This window comes from Prionailurus viverrinus, chromosome C1 (genome assembly GCF_022837055.1).
Source record: "Prionailurus viverrinus isolate Anna chromosome C1, UM_Priviv_1.0, whole genome shotgun sequence".
NCBI lineage: Eukaryota > Metazoa > Chordata > Mammalia > Carnivora > Felidae > Prionailurus > Prionailurus viverrinus.
Window position 1 is genome coordinate 191,171,243 of NC_062568.1, and position 20,529 is coordinate 191,191,771.

Genomic DNA, 20,529 nt, shown 5'->3' on the forward strand with positions numbered 1-20,529 from the left:
AGCCCTTCTGGGAGGTGACTAGCCCGGGAACCAGGTCCCTGACAACCCGGCCACCTCTACCGGACCCCGAGCACGTGTAATCACGAACTGACACCTGCCCCTGAGCCTGACACACGAGGGCACTCGATTTATATCTGGAGAACGAACGAACGAACGAATGAATGAACGAACGCTGTCTGGTCATTATTTCCATATTATAGTTGGGAAGCTAACGCTCAGAAAGGTAAAGCTAGTCCTCCAGGGTCACACTTCTTGTAACCGGCAGGACTGGGATCCGCCCAAGAGCCAGTGGTCTTCAAATCCGAGCTGTGCCGTCTCAACCGGAACCCCCTCTTGCCCTCCCGGGCCCCACCGGCCCCTCTCTGCCCACCTCCCCAAGGTGCCCATGGGTCAGAATTGGGGATATGATTTCCAGAGGCTGGGACTCGAGAATTCCTAGGGATGTTCGCATCTCCGAGTTGGAAAGCTTCCCTCCCTTCCTGTCCAGGATCTCTGCCAAAGGGCAGCTAGCCTGGCCTTACATACCCCTTGGGGACTGGGCTCCCGCTCCCTCTGAGGGCACACTTCTAATTCAGCTCAACCTAACGCCGAGCCGATGTTTGTCCTCTGGACCCGCTCCCCAGGGCCCTGAAGGACAAGTCCCATCTCCCCCCGCAACACCCCAGATTATGGCCGGCACCCCAGACTCTTTTCCTCTGGGCTCAACCCCCCATCCTCTCCCCTACTGGCTCCATTTGTCCTGGTTTTAGTTCCTTTTTTCTTGGGGGAACTGTCCCAGTTTCAGCTCAGTTTGGTTCCCGTTTCCTGATAGCAGGCGCCCTGGACAGGGTACCGGACACAGGGGCAGATTGCCATCGTTAGCAAATAACCTCACCTCTCTGGGCCTCAGTTTCCCATCGAGGTACTGGAGATACAGACAACACCTGCTTTATGGGGCTGCTGAGAGAGGGTGAAACGAGACAACCATGTACAGTACTTGGGGCCATGCTGGCATGTGACCAGGGCTTCACAAATATGTGCCCCCCCCCCAACACCTGGGGCCGGATGAGCTCAGGTGAATGGGAAACACATTCATTGAATCAACACATTTGCATTGAGCTCCCACTATGTGCCAGGTCCTGGCTAGTGCTGGGGACACATCTGTGAACTGGATGACCCAGACCCCGCCCTCCTGGAGCTCCTGTGCTGGGTGGTGGGGACTTGAAGAAGAAGTAAAGTGCATAGAATGTCTGAGGGGGTGAGGGCAGTAGAGACAGGCCAGGCAAGGCACTGTCACTCAGGGACCTACGTCTACACCACCCGCACTGGAGGAGGGGGTCCTCGGTTCTCAGGCATGAAATAAATGAGTGTCAGAGAGCCGGGGCCTCACAGCTGCCGGGGGAGCAGCGCCGCCGCGGGCCTGTCCCGCTTTTCCTAGGCGGATCCAGTGACAGGGGCGGAAGTCCACAACTCTCGTGGGTGCAGAGCGGGCACTGAGGCCCAGAGAGGTCCAGGCCTGGCAGCAGGTGTCCTGAGGATATCAAAGCCCCTGGACTTGGGTGACCTCTGGCCTCTGTGTCCACCGGCTTGGGGCCGGTGGTGGTGATGGGTCCCGGAAGAGCCACGTGAACGGCCCCCTTAGGGGAAGCCGCTAATGAGCACACAAATGCCACCCATCTACTCAGACCCTCAAACGAGCCAGGCCGTCCTCCTGCATTCCCACGCGGATCCCTTCCTTCCGGCGCTCACCACCGCCCTCGGAGGCGCGTTCTGCGGGATCCCCGTGCTCCTCCCGACGCGGCTCAGCGAGGCGGCCCACTAGTCCCAGGTCGCGCAGCAGCCACAGCGTTGGGGCTGGCGAAGGCCGGGGCGCGGGGGGGGGGGGGCGGGGGGGGAAGGAGAAGGGGCGGGCAGGGGGGCGCAGGGCCGGGCAGGGGGCGGCGGGGCGGGGTGATGGTGACGGGGGCCGACGGAGTGCCGGGGTCCGGGGCAAGGGCGGCGGGGGTCCGGGTGGGGGGGGGGTGGGGGCGCGCTCCGGCCCGCCCCGCCCCCCGCCCCTCCTCCCGCTCCGCCCGCGCTGGGGGCGGCCCGGCGGCGGCGGCGGCGGCAGCGGCGGCGGCGGCGGCGGCGGCGCACGCTTCCTGCGGGCGCGGCTGCTGTGGGCGCGGAGCTGCGAGGCGGAGCCGGGCCGCCGAGCCGGGAGCCGCGAGCCGGGAGCGCGTCGGTCCAGCCTGCGGGCCGCGCCGCCGCCGAGCAGCCGCCCCGCGCGCCGCGCCTCGGGAACAAAGGCGCCCGCCGCCGCCGCCGCCGCCATGAAGCCGGGGCCGCCGCACCGCGCCGGGGCCGCCCACGGGGCAGGCGCCGGGAGCGGGGCCGCGGCAGGGCCCGGGGCCCGCGGGCTGCTCCTGCCGCCGCTGCTGCTGCTGCTGCTGGCCGGGCGCGCCGCGGGGGTGAGTGACACGCGCCGGGCCCCGCGCTGCCGGGTCCCCGGTCCCCGATGCCCCGCGCGCCCCTGTCCCCGCGCCCCCGGCCCCGCGCTCCCCGGTTTCCGATCCCCCGCGCGCCCCGGTCCCCGAGCCCCCGAGCCCCCGCGCGCCCCTGTCTCCGCGCCCCCGGTCCCCGCACTCGGCACCTCGCGCCCCCCGGTCCCGGGTTCCCCCACCCTGCACTCGGCACCCCGCCCCCGCACCCCTCGACCTCCGCATGCCCCCAACCCCCCTTTTCCCTCGGGCGACCCCCGCCCCCCAGCTCCAGGCTGGCCTCGTAAGGGGGGGGGGGCGTCCCCGTCGCCGCCCGCCTTTGGGGGCTCGCTCCTCCTTGCTCTCGGGACCCCTCCCCGGCAGGCGGCCCTGCGGGAACCGGAGCGCGGGTCGTGGACCCGCGCCCCTCCCCAGTGGCCCCGCGGGCGGTGCGGGGTCCCCTGCCCCGGTGGAGAGGCGCGGGGCGGGCCCGACTGCGGGCGAGGGGTCGCCGGGCGCGGGGCCCGGGCTGGGTGTGTCGCGGGTCTTGAGCGAACGTGGCTTTTGCTTCGTGGGTGTGCCCAGACCGCGGCCACTTTTAGGGAATTGGGTCGATTCCCCCTGGGGCACGGCGGTGGGGGGGGGTGCATTTGGTTCCTCCGAGGGTCGCTGTGGGGAGGGCGGGGGGGGGCGGAGAGGGGGAGGAGGGTGACTTGTGTGAAGGTGACCTGAGGGGCTGAGTGAGGGTGACCCTGTGTGTATGACCACCTCTGTGAAGGCTGTTGGGACCCGTGGGCTGTGTGCGGGTGAAGGATGAGAAGCAGTCCGCCACATGGCGGGTGTCACCGTGCCTTACCTGAACGTGCGGTGATCCTGTGGGGTGACCTATTGTGCTGGCGGTGTGTACCAGGGACGGGGCTGGGCAACTGTTGGCCGTGGCTGTGTGTGCCTGGGCGGGGGCCGGGGGGGGGGGGGAGTGTGTGTCTGGGAGGGATGTGTGCGGTGGGTGTGTGCTTGGCCCCACCGGAATGTGTGTGTGCGTGTGTGTGCTCCCGGCGTCGTGGATGACCCTGTGCAGGGGGGCATGTACCCTTGAGGGGGGGGGCAGAGTGGGTGCAGGTTGAGGCGAGTATATATGTAGGCAGTGACCCCTTGAGTGTCCGTTTGAGTGACCACACAGCTGTGGGGTTGAGCTCCGTCCCAGCTCCATTAGGGGGAGCAGGAGGAGGTATAGGGAAGAAGGGCGACTCCTCCCCGCTTTGAGGGACCCGGGTCCCAAGTGAGTTCCCCCATGGGCACGTGTCTGGAGCCTGGTCTGGGGATGAGCTGGGGGTTCTAGACCCCGTTTCCTTGGCTGGCTCTAGGAGCTATGCCTGGCCCCTCATTCCCCAGGTCTCTCAGGCAACCGCCAGGTGCCGACTCTGCCCCTGTGTGTCTGTTTGGGCCTCAGTTGGCCAGTCTGTAAAAGGGGGGGAAGGACAGGCTCAGAGGTTGCTTCTTGGACAGACAGGCTACTCATCAGCTTTCCCCATCTGGGGGCTGAACTGAGGGGAGAGAGAGTGTTGAATGCCAAGGCGAGTATAGTGTCTGATAGGCTGGATGCCTCCTCCCTATGTGCCCCCCACCCCCACCCCCAGGAGGGGTGAGAAGTCCCTGGGAGGGACTGGGACCCAGCCCATCCTAGCAGCTGGGTCACTTTCTCAGCTCCGTTTCGGAAGACCAATTTTGAAATCAAAGGCGTGGAAATAACACAGCCTTGGGCTCGACTCCTGCTACCCCCACTGACTCGTGGTATGACCTTGGGCATGCCGGCTCCTCTCCCTGAGCCTCTGTTTCCCCCTCTGTGAAATGGGGCTGGTGTACCGCCTTTCTCAGGAATGAGATGGTATCTGTAGTCCTAGCCAGGAGTAAATGTGTGATGTACAGATGAATGAAAAGGGGCGTGGGACAGAATGCTTTGCATTTGGAAGCCCAGAGGGGAAGGGGCAGGAATGAGCTGTATGCCCCTGGGCAAGTCCCATCCTCTGCTGAACCACTGTTCCTCACGATCAGAACAAGGCTAATCTAATTCATGCCCCATAAGGGGGTGGAGGGAAGGAAGTGAGCGCGTCCGAGGTGAGTCAGGTGAGTGAGGGTCTCCCTGAACCTGAGGGTGAGGTAGATTGGGTGTGGTTCAGACCCAAAGCTGAGTGGCAGATAAAGGCAAGATGGTGGGCTTGACTGGGAGGGGCTCCAGATGGTGAGGGGAGAGGGGGAGCCCCTCTCCACGCCTCACATCTTCCCAGGGGGGAGGCTGTCCAGGAGGAGCATCGTCTCATCTGGCCCCTGGAGGCGAAGGGTAAATGAATGGTGCCCGGCTGCCCAGGTGCCCTAACAGAGGGAGAGGGTGATGCCTGTGGCAGGAGGGACCGAGGTTGGACCAGAAGAGCCCCACCCAGGTTGGCTTCAGGAGTGGCCTCCGTGGCGGGGTCCTCTGAGGACATCGCTCGGATGGGCAGTGGCTGGCTTAGGGCAGGGGAGGGACAAGATGACCCCTGGGTTTGCCCACCAGCTTGAAAGGGAGTGTGTGTGGTCGGGGTGGGGGGTGGGGCTTCCAGGGTGGCCTGTGGGGACAGCAGGTCCCAGTCATGCCGCAGATGGTGCGTGGGTGGGTGGGTGTGTGTCTTCGGGCATCTGCTTTGGGGAGTCCTCTCTCCTGAGACACCAGGTGTCTGGGATTCTGAAGGACAGCTGCCTTCAGGGCCACCTCAGTCCCTACCCAGAGAAGCTCGGAGTGTGGAGCTTCTGGAAGTTTTAGCTTCGAAACATGTTTTCTTAGAAGCTCAGGGCTGGAAGGGATTTTGGGTATCACCTCGTCGTGTTGGAATATTCCCCGTGATGGGAGATCACTCCTTTGTGGCTGTGTGACCTTGTGAAAGTTAGTTAACCTCTCTGTGCCTCGTTTCCACCTCTGTAGAACTGTAGAATAACAAAAACCAAAGAGGTTACCGTGGAAAGCTTCTAGTACAGTGCCTGGCACATAGTAAACACCCAACAAATGTTGATTTCATGTTCTTTCGTAAGGTTGTTATTCTGTGGCTGGGGACCACTGGGAGGTGAAATCAAGGAATTCTGTTTTGGTTTTTTTTTTTTTTTTTTGAAACATTTACTTATTTTTGAGAGAGAGAGAGAGAGCGAGCACGAATGGGGGAGGGGCAGAGAGACAGAGGGAGACACAGAATCTGAAGCAAGCTCCAGGCTCTGAGCTGTCAGCACAGAACCCGACCGGCGGGGGCTCAAACTCATGAACCATAAGATCGTGACCTGAGCTGAAGTCAGAAGCTTAACCAATTGAGTCACAAGGAATTCTTTTGAAGCCCCACCCCCAGGCCTGGTGTTTCCTGCCCCCTCCCACCCCCCCCCCACCCCCCCCCCCCCCCCCCCCCCGTTTCCAGTCCTGGAGCTCTGTACTCCTCCAGCCACCCTGTGACTGAATGATAAGTTGTCAGAGCAAGATTGTCCTCACTATAAAAATTAAAAGTTGGGGACCCTGGGGCTGTTGGAGGTCAGGCCCTGACCCAGGGACACCACAGGGGTCTGCTCTCTGTTAGCTCCCCAGGTGGCAGGGGCTGCAAAGACAGACACCCGCTGTGTGGCTTTGAGTGAGGGATTTCTCTGTTTCAACTTCCTCATCAGTAAAATGGGGACTATAACCATGCCAACCTCCCAGGGATGTGGCGATGAGAAAATGAACCCCTGGGGTAGACTTGAGCACAGCCTGCCATGTCGTGAGCTCTCATCAGAAAGGGTCTTTGCAGGAGGGAGCCCGGAGAGGTCAGGGAGGGCTTCCTGGAGGAGGAGGTTTTGAATTATGCCATAAAAGCGGTCCCCACGTGGCATGGAGCAAGCTGTAGCCTGCCATAACCCCAGGCTTTCTTACTTGTCGACTGGAGACAGATACTTGACTTCTAGGACTGCTTCTGGGGGTTGCAACATCCTCGTGGCAGAGTTGGGATGGGGACCTGGCGCCTTCTACACCCTAGGGAGCAACCCAGTGCTTCCAGCTGCCAGTTGAGTGTGTGACTTGTTCCCTCGCGTTGGGGGTTCTTCTGTAGAAAAAAAGCCCTTTGGCCTTTTGAAGACGGATGACTCCTCCCACCTCATGGAACGGGACCAGGGGTCTCTGGGGGGCTCCGGGGCAGCACTGGGGCAGGGCAGTTCTGGGCTTGGGCTCTGGAAAGTGCTGGGGCATCAGTGGGGTGGGTGAGAGGGGTCCTCCTGAAGGGAAGAAAGAGGTGGAGACAGAGTCCCCCCCTTCCCCGAGAAGCCAGGCCTCCCTCCAGACACTCCCATTGGAGCTGGGACCCCCCCCCCCCGCCCCCAGCCAGCCTGGCTGCTTGGAGGAGAGGGATGGGTCATTCTAGAAGGGGCTGCAGTAGGATTGCGGAGGGCTGGAGCAGACTGAGGCAGCTGGGGGTGGGGATGGGGATGGGAGGCTGTCAAGTCTCCATCTGTCTTTGTCATCCCTCCCCACCTCCCCCCACGGGGACTGTGGGCAGGATCTGGGAGGCGGGGCGCACACCCCCGGGCTTAATGACAGAAACAGCAAACTAAGGCTCACTGGAGCCCCGCCCACCAGGCACTTGATCGTCTTTGGAGGTGGGAATTGTTAGAACCTCCATTTTACGGAGGCACCGGGAGGTTAAATGACTTGCCCACGGTCCCACAGCTGGAAAGTAGCAGAGCCGGATGGAGCCAGGGCCTGGCAGGCCAAGAGGACTGGGCCGCAGTCCGAATTTTACCCCCTCTTGCTCTGTGATCTTGGGCAAGCTACTTCTCCCTGGGGCCTCCTTACCACCCCCCCCCCCCCCCGAGACGAATCCCACATTACCTACTGTCCCCTAAGGGCTTGCTCTCTGCCAGGCTCTGGGCCAGGCACGTCCCCCATCTCTTTTCATCTAATGCTCCCCCTGGCCTTGGAGGTGGGTTGCTCCTCGGCCACCTCACAAGGCTTTGCCATCTGTAAAATGGGCTGCTTTGAGGGTCATGGGTTTGGATTGAGGGAGAGCTTTGTAAACTGCGCAGGATGAGGGGTGGGGCTCGTCTCTGGTCAGGGCCCAGGAGAGGGGAAGTACTCAGAACTTCAGGACGTGAGGGGTCTAACCTGCCCCCCCACCAGCCCCACGCCCCCTGGCTCACGCTGGTTGCCCTCAGTGTTGGGGCTCATGCTGCATCGGTGATGAGGCCTGCGTGGAATCCCTTCTGCCCCTCAGAAAGCTGTCACGTGTGGAGCCCAAGTCTACATCCCTGCGGTACCCCAAGGCCAGCTTTGCTCCTGGCCCAGAATTGAACGGTCTGAATGAGGGAATGAGTGAAGGAAGGAAGGAAGGAAGGAAACCAGGACTCTGAGCTTTGGAGCCCAGGAGGGGGGGCTTTGTGTTCTCTCCTTCAGAGGTGGGTTGAGGGGACAGTGAGGGACAGCGAGACTGGCGGAATTCTGCTGGGCCAAGCGTGTGCCCGTGGGCTAGGAGGTGCCCGGGGGCCGCATGGAGCGGGCCTGAGGTCTGAGTGCCAGGGCGCGGCCACCGCATCTGGGTGGGACAGGGGCACTGTGGCTCTGGGCTCCAGCTCAGCTGCTCGGAAGGCTGTGATTTGGTGTCTGGGGCGGGGGGGCAGGGTGCCAGGAGCCGTCCTAGGGCCCAGCCCCTTGCTCCTGCCCACCCCCCCCCAGTCCCCATCCCAGCAGGGGGTGGGGTCTGGGCTGGTCTCGGACCACCTGGCTCGTCTTGCTGTCCCCACTAACGGTCCGCCACATCCTGGGAACATCAGGCCAGGACTGGGTAAATATTTGTTGACTGGCCTCCTTGGGGGCCGCCCCCCTGCTTTGGCTCCCAGCCTTCCAAGATTCCAGGAGGCTGGGTAGCCTTTACTTCCGGCCCCCCTCCCTTCAGAGTAGGTCCCGGCCAGAGGGGTGGCTGCTCCCCTCCCCCCACTGACCAGGCCTAGTCTCCACGCCAAACAGGAAGCCGTGATTACAGGGGGGAGTCTGGGCAGCAGTGGCTGAGGGCCCAGCTGCAGGATGGGGGTGGGGGCGGCCCCTGACAAATGATCTGGCCTCTTCCCTACCTGGCTGCTGAGGGTGGAGGGCAGGGAATGTCTGTGCTGGCCTTTTATACCAGATGGACAGGGTTCCACAACCTCTGTGACCCAGCTGGCCAAGGTCTGCTGCCTTCTTTCCACCCCTGGGCCCTAACCTGGGCCTTGGTGCCATCTGTTTTGGGGTCTCCAAACCGGGGGGGCAGCTGGAGGTAGTGGAACAGCCAACCGGGTTGAAATCCTAGTTCTGCCAGTTTCTTGGCTGTGTGAGCTTGGCAAGTTTGCTTAACCTCTCCGAGCCTTGTTCTCTTGTCTCGGTGGAGCTCAGAGTACCTCTGTCTCCAGAGTTGCTGGAGAATGAAGAACATGAAGTAATAAAGTGCCCGATAAGGGGTGGGTCTCCCGTAAATACTGATTTCTTCCATTTACCTGCTTCGGCTTTGCTCTTTTCCTGTCCCACTCTAGGCCTCATCTGAGGAGTTGGTTTGGGGGGGTGGGAACAAGGCTTTCCCTTGGAGAGCGGGAACCGAGTTTCAATGATCATGGATGACCCAAAGTAGAACCCTGAAGGGTGGGGTCTACCCTGAAAGGGAGAACTTGAGCCGGATTAGAAGAGGGACTTCCCAGTGCCTCGTGGTGCCGAGTTCAAGGGCAGTTTGGTTCTCTGAGGCTACTGGCAGTTTGCACTCCGGTCTGGAGGCGGAGGATTAGCCTCAATGGCTCTTCGGGCCCTTCTGGTCCTAGAGCTCCCGGGAGACCTTGCTGTTTGCAGCTTTAGCTCAGGACGTGGTGACGCTGGGTTCTTTCCCCTTTCCCCCCAGCTGAGGGACACCTTGGCTGTGGCCCCTGGCCCGGACTGGGTGACCGTTGTTTGTACAGGGCGTCAGAGGTGGGAGAGCCCTAAGGGGATGACCAGCCCCATGGTCTGCCGTCTCCTAGTGGGAGTCCAGAGACCCAGAGACAGCCCGGGGCCTTGGCCAAGGGTTGGGCCTTGGTATCCAGCCTGAGGTGGGCTCACTGAGCCTTCCACACTCTCAGAGGCGGTGGCATTGCCGTCCTCTAGAAGGCTCAGAGATGTCAACCACTTGCCAAAGCTCACACAGCCGGGTCCTGGTGGAACCAGCTGTCCAGTTGCCCCTTCACCTACTCTGGAGCTCTCTGTCCCTTTGCTGACCTGTCATCACACCCCCTCCAGAGGGGGCCGGGGTTTTCTGAGACGGGGCGGGATGGGGTGGGGGGTAATGCTTCATCCTGCTTCCGCGATGGGTAGGGGGCTTGCTTCAGGCCAAACTCTCCTAGAGCTCGCTGTGCCCCCTGTACAGCCGGCCGGCACCCCCCATCCTGCCCCCCCTCCACCAGCTCTGCTCGCCAGCCCAGACTTTACTAAGGGTAGTTTGGAATCCGTCAGCAGTGGGATCTGGAAAATCTAACTGCAGCAAGCTGATTGCCAATGCCATGGCAGGCACCAGGGGCCTGTGGGCGGCTCCCTGGGTCCCTCCTTGGGCTGGGATGGGGGGGAGCCACGTGGGGGCTTAGGAGGGCTGAGCTGACAAGGTTCCTAGAGAGCTGGGGGTTGTTACACTGGGAGCAGGGGGGTCTTGTCAGCCTGCCGGGCACAACCCATGCACTGGCATCCTCCGCGGGGCCCCCGGCTGGGGGGTGGGTGACCTTGTTTCCTGTCTGCCCTTCGCTGACCCGCCGCCTGTTGACTGCCGCCCTCTTAGGGCCAGGCTGCCCTGGGGGCCGGGGTGGGGGTGTCTGTGGCTGAATTCTGGCGCCTGCCCTCAAGGTGAGGGCGTCTGCTGGGAAGACGGACACCGATGGTGACAGCAGGGCAGTGGTAACGGCCAGTGCGTGCTCACCACGCTTCGTCTCCGTTCTTACCATGACCCTGCGAGCCGGGGTTGCTATCCCACTGTGCACATGGGGACCCAGAGGCCCAAGGTGAGGCGGTCCGCGAGCAGCTGGAGTCTGTGCTTCCGAGAGGCCGTGATGCCAGGGGCCGGCCGCGTGGGCTGCTGTGCGCATGCGCGGGGGCGTCTTTTGCTTGACCGACTGGCTCGTTCCGCAGACGTCGTTGAGCACCTGCCGTGTGCTGGGCCCTGTGCCAGGGGCTGGGGGTGTGCGGGGCTCTCGGGCGGGCTGTGTGTTGGCGGCGGGCACTGGGTTGTGCCCGCGCCGGGCGTGCGGGGCTCTGCCGCGGGAGAGCGGGCCAGCGGCTCCTTGGTTCAGCCCGCATCATCTCCGCTGATCCGTGGGCCGGTGACGCCTCGCCCTCCAGGCTGCGGTGATGCTTTCCTCGAGATCGTCCGTCCCGTTTCAGAAGGGAGGCTGCTACCGGGCTGGTCACGTGACCACGGGCACAGCCCCCTCCCGCTCTCAGCCTCCACTTCCACATCTGTGAAGTGGGGGAATGGGACGGGGCGACCCAGGGACCCCTTCAGGTCTTCACATTTGAGGAGCTGTCCGAGAGATGTGAGGCCAGGGTCTGGCCCGGGGTGGGGGTGGGGGGACCCCTTTGGGAAGAGGGAGCTGGCTGGGGGGCGGGGAGGCCTGTTTCCCACACGTGGACTGCGTGTGGTTCCTCTTCGCCCCGGGTGGGCCGGGCCCCTTGCCTCACCCATCGCGCTGAGCACCACCTGGCTTCCTGGGGACATGATCGGTCAAATCCAGGCGGCCTGGGGGCTGGGCTGTGAGCCCAGTAACGGGTCCGTGTCCCTACTCTGCTGCTGACCTGCCAGTCACTTCAGCCACTATTTGCTGCTGTCCCCTCTGTGTCTGGCCTGTGCCGAGCACTTGGAACCCGAGGAAGCTCAACCTGGTCCCTGGTCTCAGGAAGCTCCCGGTTAGAGGACGGAGCCAGCGCATGTGAGAGGCTAAGGGTAGTGAGTCAGGGGGGAGGAGAGGTTGGTTCTGGCTCTGGAGAATCAGGGCGGGCTCCGTGGAGGAGGTGTGATTTGTACCAGGCCTTGAAGGATGGCAGCACATGGATAGGCCAGGGTGGATGGAGGCTCAGAGGTGGGAAAGGTCACAGTCGATTGGGGTGTGGTTAAAAGCGGCAATTCCCAGCTGGGGGAGGTGGGGACAGAGCTACCTGTGGGGCGTCGCTGTTTCTAATGAGAGCGTGGTGTTTCTTGCACTTAATACGTTCACTGGGCACCTCCTGGGTACCTGGCCCTGTGCCATGCGGTGATCTGGGCCCGGATGGGTGAACGTCACAGGGCCTCGGCTTGCGAGACGCCAGTGGCTCACGAGGTGGGCTTTGAGTCCCAACCAAGGCATCTGGGTTCCATTCTGCAGGTGGGGGGTGTGGGTCTTGAAGTGGGCGCAGCCACGCTGCCCTGAGGGGCTGGCATGAGATGCCAACAAGACCACAGATGTGACCTATTCGTATTGAATCCTGCCTGTTGAGGGCCTGCCCCGGGCAAGCCAGTCGGCCAGGCATCTTCTCTACGGAAACTCGCTGAGTCCTTACAACAGCCCTGGGAAGGGGGGACCGTTATTATCTTGCTTTTACAAAAGAGGAAGTTGAAGCACAGAGAGGTTAAGTAACTTATCCAAGGTCAACAGAGTGGCGTGCCTGCTAGGATTTGAACCCAGGCCATCTAGAATGCTCCCTGGTGTACAAGTGCTGCCTCCTGCTACCTCGCGCTTTGCACGCTGTAAAGTGTGATGCCCTGAGAGGATGAATCTGGGGCCAGTCACGTGTCGCTAAGGCACCTGAATCCGTGTGGCTGCTGGGGGAGAGGCCCCGACCCGGCCCTGGGGGCTCCTGGCTTCCACACGGGTCTTTTCTCTGCTGCCTGTTTTCTGTCTAGGGTGGGCCAGGGGCTGAGGCCATCCTAGGCTGGGGGAAGATCAGAGGGCCAAAGAGTCTTTCAGCCGGAAGGGCCCTTGGACGCAACTCTTGTGCAACTTGTTCATTGTCCTGAAGGGGGGACGGAGGCCAAAGGAGTGATCTCTAGTCACAGCAAGGATCTTCTGAGGTCTGATGGTTTAGCCTTCTTATTTTACATATGGGGAAACTGAGGCGGAAAGAGGAATAGTGGCTGGCCCAAGTAACACAGCACGTTGGCCGCTGAGCCGGGACAAGGGACAAAGGTCTCCCGGCTCCCCGACACCAGCTCTTGCACCGTTTCTCCTCTGTACCTGTCTCTGTTGTGCCACGACTGGAAAGCCAGCTCCCCCCCACCCTTCTCCCCCAGGAAGCCACCCCTAACCCAAGCCCCGCTGCCCTCAGCCCCAAGACTCTATGCCAGATTGATTCCTATCCAGTGCATTCGGTGTATTTCTCCTCAGTTTCATCCCTTGGCCCTGTTCACCCCTCACTGCTACCACTCTGTTCCCTGGGCGCAGAGTACAACCTCATTTCTCTCGCCTTCACGTCTACCTGCGTGCTGTGCACTCTCCGTGGACTTGGCCCCTTCTCCGGTGAACTCCTACTCATCCTGCAAAACCCCGCACAGGTGTGCCCTCCTCTGGGAATCCTTTACCGACCTCTCCTCCCAGCTCTCAAGCACAGAGCGCCTTTCTTCAGCCCCTTCTCTCCTCCCTTCTTCTTCTAGATTTCTAGACCGTGCCCCTCCTCTACATGTTAGGGTTCTTTGCTGGGCCCCACAGTTTTTTCATAGCTTCTGATTTCCCCACAGGGTTGCATCCTTACCTCCCTGGAGCTCTCACTTGGATACGTTGTCGCAGCAACTCTGTCATTACATCATCTCCCTGTCGGGCCCTCCCAAGGGCTACTCGGTTTCATCTCCCCAAGTCCTGGCATGGCTACACTGTTTTCCTTTTTCCGCCTTCACACATCCTCAGTCTGTTTTACTTGGAGTTCCCCATCCCCCCCCCCCCCCCCCGTGGTCACACCTTGTCCTCCCCAGCCCCCTGCTCCTCTGATCCCCAGAATTGGAGAAGTGACCCCAGGGAGCAGTGGTTACAAGCGGTGTAGCCTTCCTGCCTTCTTCAGCTGGGGGAGGGGGGTGGACTGGGTCCTTTCGGCCTCCAGCTTTCTGGAAGGTGGACACACGGTGGGCTTCCAGAGGCTCAGGCTTGGTTACCAGAGATCTTCCCCACCACCCCGGCCTCCCCCAGCAACCCCCCTGCCCACCTCCTCCTCCTCCTCTGCCCACTGCTCCCCCCCTTCCTCTCTGCCACCCACCCTCCTCTCAGATGCCCCTGCGTCACTCCCTCTCTTGCCGGTTGGAACCTCTCTTCTGCCTGGCTGCCACTCAGTGGGGCTAGGACTTGAGGAGTCCCCTGGGGGACAGAGGTCTTGAGGGCCGAGGGGGTGGTTAGGGTCAGAGTCTACTCTTCACCCTCCTGGGCCCAGATGTCCCCCTCCCACCCCCGTATCTCCATTGATACATCCAGAAAGGTAGTTTCAAGGGCAGAGGGCTACGGGAAATCAGCCTCCCACCTTGCTGTTCACATGAGGACCCCTGGCCCAGTGAAGCTAGGACAGCTCCCCCAGGGCAGTGGCTCCTTGGGGACCTCTACGGAGCCGAGCCCTGGCTCGGCTGGGTCCTGTTCTCGTGCGAGGCCGGGGAGCTGCGAGGCTTGCTGGAGGCCGGTCTCCGATCCAGAAGAAGGGGTTCCGGCTCTGTGTTCAAGGGACGGTCTGCGAGATGGTGGTTGAGCCTGGGGTGATCCTTTTCCCCCCGTGGAGCTGAGACCACGGTTCAGTTCAGGTTTGGACGGGGGGCTGGGTTTGTGTCCGCGCGTGTCGCCGCGTGTCTATGCTGATGCGTGGGGCTCTCGCGTCCGAGCGGGGAAGGACATTGTGGCCCACGCCCCTGTTCCAGCGGCTCAGGTGTGGCCAGGCCCGGAGAATCGGGAGAACCCAGACTGCTGTCTCTCCGCCTCTCGGCTGTGGGGAGCCTGCCCCCCAACACCTTGGCTGGCCGTGGATATTAGCAGCTGCCGGGAGAATGCTGGGAGAATTGGGAGACGCTCTCCCCGGCGTGGGAAGGTCGATGCACACCTAGAAACGTGAACACGTGCGGACGCATTGGCGTATGTGACGGAGCGTGCAGACCCGAACCCGCCCGGGCACACACAGACAGGGACACACACGCTCTCCCTGCTACCTCCGTGCACGCGTCCCACTCACGCGAGCACAGCCAGACCCGCGGGGGGGCATTTGAGCCCATCTGAGACCAGCACAGGTGTGCATGCACAAATGTGCCCCCAGCATGCCCGGAAACAGCCCTGAACGTGCCCGCGTGTGCACACGCGCACGCACGCACGTTGCTGGGGCTCTTGAGCTACCGGGAATGTGTCCGCCCTTAATCCCAACTCTTAATCCCGGAGTCTAGGGAGCCCAGGCCAGAGGGGCAGCTGGTCATCTGGCCTCCTTAGCGGTGATTAAGGCAAGGGCGGGGGCAGGGTGCACAGGGACGCAGAGATCCGTCTTCTGCCTGACCTCCAGGGACACCACACGCTCAAAACTCGGGTTCCTTCAGAGATTCGGTCATATGTCCTTTACGGGGCCCCGGAAACGGACATCCTGGGGTGGAGGGAGATGGGTGTGGCTATGTGTCCCTGAGGAAAGGGACACCTGGGGTCAGGGAGGCCAGGCGAGGTGGTCCCTTCATTTAACCGCTTACCCGACGTGGACCCTGAGTCAAAATCTTCAGCGTCTCTGGGAACCCTGTTTCTGGCCAGAGCATTTCCGGACCCAAGTGCAAAGAAAGATGAGGCCCAGCCGCGAGATGCCGAACTTGGGGCCCTGAGCCGGGACGGGGGTAGGGAAGCTTCCAGGAGGAAGCGAGGCCCGAGCCGGGCATTGAAGGTGCCAGCGCCTGGGCTTTTGGAAGTGCACGGGGACACTTTTGGTTGTCACAGTAATGGGATGCTGCTGGCATTTCCGGAGGGGAGGGGAGTGGTCGGGGCTGCTAAGTGGTGGCCGTGTCCCATCCAAAGGACCGTCCTGCCCAGGTGGCAGTAATGTTCCTGCTGAGAGATGCCGTTAGGTCATGAGATGTGGTGAGGATGCTTCTGGTGGGGGGTCGGTGTGGACCACGCTCGAGTGACACTGTCCCTGGCACACTGGGGGTGGGTGGGGGGACAGCCCACGGGGGAACAAGACTGGGTCCCAGGAACAGTCCTCGCGTGCCATCTAACTTGGAGCCCCGCTTTCCCAGTCCGGGCCCTTCTCCTGTAGGCGCTGACCGCTCCAGTCCCTGGGCCGGGCCCCTGGGACGCATCCGTCCAGCCTTCTGGAGGGGCGCTGCCCTGGCCTGGGGTTGGGCTGGCCCCGGCGGAGCGCCCTGCGGGGAGCGGGGCCAGGCCGGTGGGACTGGGGCTGGAGCCTCTGACCTGCCTGGGGGGCGGGGGGGTCAGGTGATGGGCCAGGTGAGACCCGAAGGCGCTTTTGGTCAGGGAATCCGTGTTCAAGTGACACGTGAGGAGCGGAGGGCCCGTCTCATCCTTGGGCTGCAGGGCATGCGGGGGCCAGGGTGCTCAGGGTCCCTAAATCCCTAGTGGGCATCTGGACTCCCTCTGAGCTCGGGGGGAGAGGGTTCTGCCTTTTGGCGGTGGACTGAAGACGGGCTGGCTGGACACAGGGATGTGCCGGACCCACGGGAGGCCAGTGGATGATGTCAGGGGAGGGCACGTGGGGCCCCGGGGTTGTCTCTGGAACCCTCCGCGCCACGGTTGGGACTGAGGGCCAGGGGGTCCTGGCGGAGGTTTTGGCTTCCCCTCCTCGGGATCCTTGGTGGCCCCTGCTCCGCAAGGCTCTGGGAGGTAGGTCACCCCTTCCCCTCTTAGGGACCAGATGGGGGGCCAGAGCCAGGGACGGGGAAGCTTGGTGCGGCGGTGGACCGGAAGCAGTGGACTATGCGGGTGCAAGCGTCGTGCCTGAGTTCACCCTGGTAGGGGTGTCTGGGGGACACGGGGCACCTGCCAGACACAGGCCCGGCCCTCGGGACAGATGGGCGGCTGTGTGGAGAACAGAGAGTGGACACCAGCCTGGGGGGTGGGTGATGGTGGCCGCCAGCTGAGATGGGCGGGGACTGGTACCGGGGAGCCACGTGGAGCGGGACACGGGGTGAGGGATGGGTCCTGGAGACACGTCTGCCCTCAACATTGCTTAGACGGCCACAGGGGGCAGGGGACCGATGGGCTCGTCTTCACATCCAGGTGTGCTTTACCTCTGGGGCCCTGCCCCCTTTCCTGGCAGAGCTGCATCCTTATGCCCCTCCCTGAGGGCAACCAGGGGTCTGGGCACGGACAGAGGGCACCCCAGAACCGCGGAGGGCTGGAGGTGGGGCACTGGGGTCTGGGGTGGGGAGGGGGGCAGCCAGCCTGACTTTGGAGCTGCCTCCCTTCTCCTGGGTCACTCTGGGCCAGGTCTGCCCCCTCCCTGTGGTCCCACCTGCAAAGCGGCCTTTGACAAGAGCAGAGGAGGTAGCTGCCACGCTGGGCCTGTCCCACTGCGGTCGGCAGAGTCAGTGTGTGCCCTCCTGGGGGTGAGGGCTCGGGAGGCTTCACCCGGGGCTTGGGGGATACTCAGATGGCAGAGGAGGTGAGCTTTGCCCCTGCTCACCTCCTTTCCCATCTGAGTATTTGAGTTTAGGCTCTGCTGTGTGACCCTGGGCAAGTTTCTTACCCTCCCTGAGCCTCAATCTCCCATTCATTCTCTCCCCGCCCCTCACCCCCGACAAACAACAGCTTTATTGAGATTGAACTCCCCTGCCATACAATTCACCCATCCAAAGCATCCAGTTCAGTGGTTTTGTGTACAGGGTTACACAGCCGTCACCGATTTTATATATTTTTAGCAGCCCCCAAAGAAAGCCTGTACCGTTTAGCAGTCACTCCCCATTTGTCCCCAGTCCACCGGCCCTAAGCAGTCACCTCTGCTTTCACTTCTACGGATTTGCCTTCCTTGGACGTTTCGTACAAGTGCAATCACACAACATGTGGTCTTTTGTGACTGGCTTCCTTGACTTGTCGTCACGTACGTAGTTCAGGTCCGCCCGCGCAGGAGCGTGCACCAGAACCTCGCTCCCTTCTCTGTGGAGCAACGTCCCGCTGTGTGGACGTGCCATCTTTTATTTATCTATCAGTTAATGGGCACCTGGGTTTGGCCGCTGTCTGCCTATTATGAATAATGCTGCTTTTTTTTTTTTAATGTTTATTTATCATCGAGAGAGAGAGAGAGAGAGAGAGAGAGAGAGACAGAGCGCGAGCGGGGGAGGGGCAGAGAGAGAGGGAGACACAGAATCGGAAGCGGGCGCCAGGCTCCGAGCTGCCGGCACAGAGCCCGACTCGGGGCTCGAACTCACAAGACCGCGCGAGATCATGACCCGAGCCATAGTCAGACACCCAACCAACTGAGCCACCCAGGTGCCCCATATATACATATATATACATTTTAATGTATGTGGACATATGCTTTCACTTTCCTTGGATACACACCCCAGGCGTCGAATTACTGGCTCATCTATAACTCTCCGTTTCACGTTTTGAGAAGCTGCCAGACCATTTTTGCAAAGCGGCCACCCTGGTGTTGATCCCCGCCGGTGCGTGAGGCTCCAGTCGCCTCGCCAGCCCTTGTTATTTCCCGGCTTTCTGGTCACCTTCACTCTCGCATCCGTCCGTCCCTCGGGTATTTATGGAGCATCTGTATTTGACGAGGCGGGGCGCTCGCTGCAGAGTCAGGGGGAGGACTTGCCCCTTGAGGAGCTGTTTGGATTCAGTGGCACAGTATCTCCAAAAACCTCTGTGCGCCTAGGGGCGGGCAATAAAGACGATCCAGGGTGGAACCTGGGGGTGGTCAGGAATCACGGGGGCCCCTGAGAGCAGAGGAAAAGAGAATCTGTGTGTGCTGATGACCTCCCGTGTGTCACTGCCATTGCTTCAGTCCTCACGACCCTCTGGGCTGTATGGTCTCATTTGCAGACGGGAAAACTGAGCTTCAGGGCCAGGCAGCTTGCCCCAAGGTCACCGAGCTGAGAAGTAGCAGGGCTTTGGGCCAAGAACCTGTTTGGATAATCTCACTTAATCCTCCGAGTGCTTTGAGGTTGGTTCTATTCTTACGTTTTATTTATTTATTTATTTATTTATTTATTTATTTATTTATTTATTTATTTTTGGGACAGAGAGAGACAGAGCATGAACGGGGGAGGGGCAGAGAGAGAGGGAGACACAGAATCGGAAACAGGCTCCAGGCTCTGAGCCATCAGCCCAGAGCCCGACGCGGGGCTCGAACCCACGGACCGCGAGATCGTGACCTGGCTGAAGTCGGGCGCTTAACCGACTGCGCCACCCAGGCGCCCCATTCCTCCCAGTGCTTTGAGGTTGGTTCTATTCTTATGCCCATTTAGTAGGAGAAGCAATAGGGGCTCAGAGAGGTGGGCTTATTTGCGCAGGATCACACAGCTCCCCGGAGGCCGGTGCTGGGATTTGGATCCGAGCAATCTAGCTTCAGGACTCCTGCTCATTGCAAGGCCCTGCCTGGTGTCCTGGGACTCAGGAGATGGGGGGGGAGAGCCTGGGCACCTGTCCGCTCCTCCCCTTTCCCGGTCAAACCCATAGTGCCGCACAGAGGGTCATCTCGGGCTGGGGCCCTGCCATGCCCCCCTGCCCGCCCCGGTCTTTTGGTCTTGATTCTTTGCACCCCACTCTCCCATCTGGGCAGTGGCCGTGGTGGACCCGCGTGGCTCACTACCTGAGTCTGGCTCATTCCATCCCTTGGAGCGGAGCAGCTCAGAAGCCAGTGGGACAGCTCAGGGCTGGGGGGCGGGGGGCGTGGCATCTCCACCATGTGTGAGTTACAAATAACACAGCAGATGGGATGGTGAGGGGGTCCACAGCCCGGGTCCGCGAGGAGGCTGGGCTTGGACACACGCAGATGGGGACACTTTGCGGGTGTGTGTGTGCGCCGTGTGTCCTCAGGGTGCATGCTGGCACGTGCCTGAGAGGTTCCGGGGAGGATGACAGAGCTATGAGGTTTCCCAGGACAGCTGGAAGGGCTGGGCCTGCCTTGGGCTGCCTCCAGGGTCTGTTCAGTTTCTCGGGGGAGGGCTGGGGGTCACCTGGCTTCAGGTGGCCCCCAAGATCGGGCTGAGGATCCTGCCCGTTGGGCTGGACTTCTTTCAGGTTCTGTGGGCATGAGAACCAGACACGTGGCCCTGGGACCTCTATGTGCTCGTCCAGTGCCTTCCCCACCCCCAGGCCTCACTTCCACCTGCCTTGGCCACCCCTCCCACCCCCCCACCATTCTGACTCATCGCCTGAGTTCTCTGTGACCTCCAGCAAGTCGTCTGACCTGTCTAGGGAGTAAGGAGGACCCTTTCGCCTGACTCCGTGTAAGGCGCCTGGCATTTAGCAGATGCTCAGTAAATGCTGCTTCCCCCCCCAGCCCGGGGCCCGGTTGTAAAGCGGCTGAAATCGAAGGTTCCACTGGGAGCCTACTAATCTGCAGGGTTTTGCATATAATTTGCATAGCGATTTTATGAAAAAAAAAAAAAATGCTGGGATGAGTCTGTTTCTCGTCCTTCCTCCCAGCTCAGTTGGAGTCCTCCCGGTTGGCTTTTGCAGGGACCCGGGAGAACCTTTGTCCCGCCCCCTGGTTTTAGGTGTGGGGAGACTGAGGCCAGAGGACAGGGCCCCACACAGGATCACATAGTGATTGGGGGCGGGACGTGGGTGGCGTGGGTCTGTTGAGGGTGATCCCGTTTACGGGATCCATTGAACAAGTATTGATGGAAGCTGGCTGTGTTCCAGAAATACCCCGGGCCCTGGGAACACAGGAGTGGCCTTGCCAGACCTGGTCAAGGGCAAACTGAGGCCCAGTGAGGTGAGAGCGCTTGACTGGGGCTCTCTGGGAGCCCGGACTGGAACATCTGACCCCCATGCTGGCTTGTTCCTTGGAGGCGTGTGGGCCTCAGGAGTGGGGAGGCAGGCCCAGTCCCCTTGATCGTTGGCGGGGATTTTTGCAGAGGCTGGGGACTCCGTCCCCGAGGCAACTGCTGGTGAGTCATGGGGTGACGGGTGGGGCTGCTCACCT

At 61.6% G+C, this 20,529-nt stretch overlaps 1 protein-coding gene across 1 annotated transcript in view; it reads left to right on the forward strand.

Moving 5' to 3' along the window:
* Window positions 1-2,291: 2,291 nt before the first annotated feature.
* SDC3 (syndecan 3) overlaps window positions 2,292-20,529 on the forward strand; it is a 35,877-nt gene continuing 17,639 nt past the window's right edge. Inside the window, exon 1 of the mRNA XM_047868895.1 lies at window positions 2,292-2,429. Within this exon, the coding sequence (XP_047724851.1) occupies window positions 2,292-2,429 (138 nt within the window). The remainder of the gene's footprint in view (window positions 2,430-20,529) is intronic.